This window comes from Belonocnema kinseyi, chromosome 5 (assembly GCF_010883055.1).
Source record: "Belonocnema kinseyi isolate 2016_QV_RU_SX_M_011 chromosome 5, B_treatae_v1, whole genome shotgun sequence".
NCBI lineage: Eukaryota > Metazoa > Arthropoda > Insecta > Hymenoptera > Cynipidae > Belonocnema > Belonocnema kinseyi.
The window spans coordinates 81,504,824-81,511,303 of NC_046661.1; the positions used below are offsets into that span (position 1 = coordinate 81,504,824).

The 6,480-nt window shown below is 23.9% G+C and overlaps 1 protein-coding gene across 2 annotated transcripts in view; it reads right to left on the bottom strand.

Annotated features, from left to right (window-relative positions):
• LOC117172715 (BTB/POZ domain-containing protein KCTD3) overlaps positions 1 to 6,480 on the bottom strand; it is a 60,864-nt gene that overhangs the window by 12,594 nt on the left and 41,790 nt on the right. For both annotated transcript variants that reach the window (XM_033360876.1, XM_033360875.1), the window contains exons 8-9: positions 5,573 to 5,759; positions 153 to 431 (exon numbers count right to left, since the gene is read on the bottom strand). In XM_033360876.1, coding sequence (XP_033216767.1) covers positions 153 to 431; positions 5,573 to 5,759 — 466 coding nt within the window. The remainder of the gene's footprint in view (positions 1 to 152; positions 432 to 5,572; positions 5,760 to 6,480) is intronic.

Sequence of the window (6,480 nt, forward strand, 5' to 3'; positions counted from 1 at the left end):
ATAAAATAAATAAAATAAATAAAATAAATAAAATAAATAAAATAAATAAAATAAATAAAATAAATAAAATAAATAAAATAAACAAAATAAATAAATCCTGTTTACGGGTTTAAATTTAGATAAAAATATTGAAAGCGAAAAAATGGACAAACCTGGAACCAGACTGAATGAAGGATCGAGGGCCGTGGTGAGATCCCACATTTGAATTGCACCGCTGGAATGACCAGTAAAAATAAACCGCCTCGGTCTCGAACCCATTCGACTCGAACCTTCGCATTCGTGGACACAGAAGGAAGTTATCACACTTCCATCTACGGATTGTATAACGCAGACTCTTTTTCCATTCGATGCCAATCTTACAAATAATTGATCGGTTTCGGGAACGACTTTCTGGACGAAAACCTGCTCGTCGTCTTGCTCACCAAAGGGACCTACATTTTAATTAGGAATAATTATATAAAAAATTAATAATATAATTGGAAACTAATAATATTTCTGCAATTAAAATATTTTATTTTAAACATGGGTTCTTAAATTTCTTGCATGAGGGAAGTCTTTAACGTTTCTAGTATAAAAAAAGTCAGAATTATTTTCAATATTATAAAAGTTTGATTACTTCCCTATTTTAAATCTTTCAAAACAGTGAATTAAATTTTAAAAATTGACTTGTTGATCAGTTTTCAGTTTGAAACGTTTAATGTTAAATTATTGCAAACTTTAATCGTTTAAAACTAATCTATCTTGAATTTAAAGCATATATCGAAACCTTGAAAATTGTTGAATTTAATTTAGTTTAATCTTTCAAATTTATATCGCTTGAAAATAATTATAATTTATACTTGAACACCAAATTAAAACCAATGCTTAGTTAAATAATTAATTTTAACCTAAAATTTCCTGAATTACTTGAATAAATTATTTAAATTTTTAATTAAAAACTTTAAATAGCTGAATAAATCCTAACTCGCAAAGTCTCTCCGACTCACCAATTTCAATAATTTTACGAATTAAAATTTAAAAATGAAAATTAATCAATTTTACAACTTAAAAATGAACTTTTTCAAATTTAGAGCGTTTTATATTTAAAAAATTTGAATTTGAATAGATAAAACATGGTACCTTAATAAATTTAAAGCCATTTTTAAATTAAAAATCCACGGCTTTAAAAACTTAAAATAAGTCATTTACATGTCTTGTTTTTTATTAAGAGTTTTATATTTAGAGTATTAAAATTTGGCAGATTCTCTAATTTCCTGAAAATCTCTGAATTCTCTAAAATCCTTGATTTCTCCGAATTCCCTGAAATCCTAAAATATTCTGAAATTCTGGAATATTCTGAATTTCTTAAGTTTCTTGCATTAGTTAAATGCTCCAAAATCCATAAAATTCTCGGAATTCCATGAAATCCTTGAATTTTTTAAATTACTGAAAATCCCTGAATTCCTACAATTTGGAATTCTCAGAATTCCTGGAACATTTTTAATTTCTTGCATTCTATGAATACGTGAAAATCTCTGAATTTCTTAAATTTTCTAAATTCTTTAAATTATCTGTTTTCCTTCAATTCTGAGAATTTCTAAAATTCTCGGAATTCCTTATATATTCAAAACTCTGTATTCTTAAATTCTGCGAATTTCTAAAATTCTCTGAAGCCCTTAAATTCTGTAAATTTCTTAAATTTTTTGAATTCTTTAAATTTTCTGAATTCCTTAAATTTTCTGAATTCTTTAAATTCTGTGCATTCCTTAAATTATTTTAATACCTTAAACTCAGTGAATTCCTTAAACTTTCTAAATTCTCTATGTATTCCTTAAATTCTGAGGATTTCTAAAATTCTCTGAATTCCTTAAATTCTTTGAATCCCTTAAATTCAGTGAATTTCCTAAATTCTCTGTATTCTTTAAATTCTGAGGGTTTCTATAATTCTCTGAATTTCTTAAATTCTGTAAATTCCCTAAACTTTCTGAATTCTTTAAATTCTCTGAAGCCCTTAAATTTTCGGAATTCTTTAAATTCTCTGAATTCCTTAAATTCTCTAAATGCCTTAAATTCCTTAAATTTTCGGAATAATTTAAATTCTCTGAAATCTTTAAATTTTCTGAATTCTTTAAATTCTCTGAATTTCTTAAATTCTCTGAATTTCTTAAATTCTGTAAATTCCCTAAACTTTCTGAATTCTTTAAATTCTCTGAAGCCCTTAAATTTTCGGAATTCCTTAAATTCTCTGAATTCCTTAAATTCTCTGAATGCCTTAAATTATGTGAATTTCTTAAATTTTCGGAATTCTTTAAATTCTCTGTATTCCTTAAATTTTGAGAATTTCCCAAATTCTCTGAATTCCGTAAGTTCTCTGAATCCCTTAAATTAACTGAATTCCTTACATTTTCTGAGTTCTTCAAATTCTCTGAATTTCTTACATTCTTAGAATTCCTTAATTTCTCAGAGTTTCTCTAAATTCCTCAAATGATATGAATTCCTACTTCTATTCTTAATTCCGTGAATTCTCAGAATTCTTTGAATTTCCTAAATGCTCTCAAATTCTCTGAATTCTCTGTAAACTTTCAATCCCCTGAATTATTTTGAATCATTTGAATTCTCTAAATTAATAAAATTTCGCCAATCCCTTCAATTCTTCTGAATTCCTCTGAATCCTCTGAATTATTTTAAAGTCTTTTTAATTCAGTAATTTTAAAATGCAGGTTTGAAGACTTGAGGAATTACAATCGTTTAAAATTGAAAATGTTTGGTAAAAAACCCATTCAATTAAAAAAAAAAACGATAAAAAGAACAATTTGTTAATATTTTAAAGATTTCGGAGAAAAATTGGAATCTTTTTGAGGATTTTAAAAGGTTTTAAGATAATAAAAAATTGTCTTGGGATTCCTAGGAACATTTTTAATAATTTTTTACTTTGAAAAATTAATTTTAAGAGTATATATAAATATTTAAAGATAAATGTAGACAAATAAATAGTTATTGAACAATTATTCATTTTTTTAAATTGAGCACGTTCAAGATATATTTAAAAGTTTCAAAAAAATTAAAAATTTGAAAAGATTTGACAAATTTAAACAATAAATGTAGATTTTTGACGATTTCGAACAAAAAAATAAAAGCTTTTCAAGTATTCTGTAAAGTTTCGAAAAAATAAAATAACTTTATTAAAATTCCTAGTAAAATCAAAAATACATTTTGATTTTTTGTAATTGATATCCAGGGAATATGTAAATATATTTCAAAAGATTAAAAAAATTGTAAAAAAAGAATCTTCAAGATTTTCAAGCATTTTTAATTTTGCAGGATTTTTTTTAAAATGTTAGGAAGAATTCGAATAATTTGAAGATTCCAAAAATTTAAAACAATATATAGATTTTTGAAGCTTTTGACATCAAAATTTGAAGCTTCTTCAGGATTTTAAAAGATTCAGCGATATAAAAGAATTCTTAAGATTCCTGTGATAAAATTAAATTATTTTCTATTTTTTTTAATAATTTCAAGAATTTTAAATAATTTTTACGAATAATTCGAGTTAAAAAAATATTTAGATGCTTTTAAAAAAATTCAAAAATAATTAAAAATTTGTAAAGATTCAAAAATTTTAAACAAAAATAGATTATTGATGTTTTTGAAATCAAATTTGTAATCTTCTTAGCGATTTTGAAAGAAAAATTAATTTCAAGCAAATATTTAAAAAGATTTCAAATCGAAAACAAATTTTGAAGTACAGATAACTAATGATAAATTATTCATTTGGAACGACTTAGAATTAAAATAATTTAAATTACAATTTAAAAAGTTTTCAGTTTGTAGAAAAAATTATAATAATTTAATTTTTGATGTCTCCAACTCACAATTGTTTAAAGTATTGTTTTAATTTACAAATTTCCTGATTCATTTTTCAATTTAGAAGTTTTGAAAAAATTTCAAAAACAATAAACAATTTTCGAAGATTTACAAAATTTTAAATAAAATGTAGATTTCTTAACTTGCGAAATGAATCTTCTAAAAAGTATTTCAAAGTTCCGTAATAATAATTTTTTTTTAAGATTTCTGTAAAAATTTTATACTTTAAAACAAAAAATTATTTGGTATAATGCAATTTGAAATTCGATTTCAACTTTTTTGCAATGTGACTTTCAATTGTTAACTTTTTCCATAATAAAATCATTCCGTTAAAATGTTATTTCGTTAATTGAAAAAAATTTGTAATTTCTGAGTGAAAGTGTTGAATTTTGATGTATAAATAACAATTGAACAATTAATAATTGTAAACGACTAAAAATTAAAATATTTCAAATTTCAGGGATTTATGTATTTAAAAAAGTTTGAATTTCACCATTCTCATTTTAAAAGAAAAGGAGGAATTTTTATTTTCTAATTTTACGAAAGAATAAGAAGGAAATTTTGGTATTTTTAACATTTCTATTGAGTTTAAAACAAGGTTTTTTTAAATTTTTGTTGAATTAACATAGAGACATTTTATATTTTTTAAACATTTTTATCGAGTTGGAAGGGATGAAATTTACGTGATTTATTTTTTTGTTTGAATTGAAAGAGACGATTTAAAAAAAAATTATATTGAGTTTAACGAAAGAATGTTTTATTTTTGATTATTTTTTGTATTAAAAGAGGAGAATTTTTATATTTATAAAATTTGTATTGAGTTAGAAGGAACGAACTTTAAGTTATTTTTTTCTTAATTGGAAGACTCAATTGTTAGCATTTTTATTAAATTGAAGAAGGAGACTTTTTATATTCAAATTTTTTTCTCAATTGCAAGAGGCGAATTGGAAGAAGGGGATTTGCTTTCTTTAAAGATTTTTATCGAGTTGGAAGGGATGAAATTGATTTATTTTTCAATTTGAAGAGAAAATTTTTTCGTTTTCATTAATTTTTACTGAGTTGTAAGGGATGAAATTTTAGTTATTTATTTTGTTTTTAATTGGAAGAGGCTATTTTTGTCCTTTTTAACATTTCTATTGATTTTAAGGGAAATTTGGTTTATTCCCATTTTTTTCTAAACTGGAAGAGGAATTGTAAAAAAAATTTTATTGAAAGAGAGGCATTTTTTATTTATAAAATATTTATAGAGTTAGAATGCACGAACTTTTGGTGTTTTTTTTTTAATTAGAAGAGGTAATTCTTAGCTTTTTTATTAAGTTGAAGGATGAAACTTTTTATTTTCGAATTTGTTTCTCAATTGGAAGAGAGTATTTTTATTTATTTTTATTGATCTGGAAGAGAGGAAATTTAATTTTAAAAGTTTAAAAATCAACTGGGAAATTCTTTCTTCAATTAAAACGGCCACCCTGAATATACGACAAATTAGATTAAAATAAGATAAATTGCGTTCTGTATAGTTACAATTCGGTATTAATTAAGTAATAATTTAGTAATAATGATATTAATCAATTAAGAAATAAAAAAATAAATAAAAATAATATTATAATATAATTCCTAATTAATCATTAAATTAAATTAAATTAATAAATGATTATTAATGATATATATTATTAATATTATCAATATTTTAATTAATCAGCGAAGGAAAATTTGTAAAGGGCAAATTTACCAAAATCGTTGCCAGCGTTGTAACTAATGCAAGGATCGATGGCATCCAAGGAGACGATTTTGAAACTTGCCTCGGGCATCGAACCAGGTTGAGTGGAAATCATACCTCGAAATCTTGTTACTGCCCAGCTTCGAACGTGATTGTATTCTGAGCAAACGGACACTAGGTACTTTTCTGAAAGGGTCACCTGAAAAAGAAAGAAGCAAATATTTTCAATTCAGAACCGATATTTTTAAACGTAGAACAGATATTAAATTTTCAAAAAAAAGGAATTTTATGGGATAAAAAAATTCCTTGGGATTTCAAATAATTTCAAGAAATTGCCAGAATTTACGAAAATCCCGAGAGATTTTAAAGGATTTCAAGAGGTTTCAGAATCTTTCAAACATTATAAAAGATTTTGAGATATTTCAAAGGGTTTAGTAGGATTTAAAGGTTTCATGGAATTCAAAATTTTAAAATGTTTGAAGGGGTTTCAAGACATTTTACAGAATTTAAAGTATAAAGGATTTTTAAGTGATTCAAAGAATTTCGTAGAATTTAAGGCTTTTACATCATTTTAAAAGGCTAAAACACATTTTAAAAACATTTAAATATTTCAACTGGCTTAAAAAGATTTGATAGGATATAAATGTTTTATGGAAAGGGATTTTGAAGCCTTTTAAATTTTTATGAGATTTCAAAGATATTTAGTCATGTGAAAGGATTTTTAAGAAATTCAACAAATTTCGAAGATATTTAGGGATTTGAAATGATTTTTAAGAAATTCAAAGAATTTCGTAGAATTTTAAGGATTTTACGAGATTTTAACTACGAGGGTAGTTCAATAAGTCCTTAGAATGAAGTATAAAAACAATTTTTTTTGGGTAAATTTTTTTTTTATTTTTCAACATAATCTCCTTGGAGCT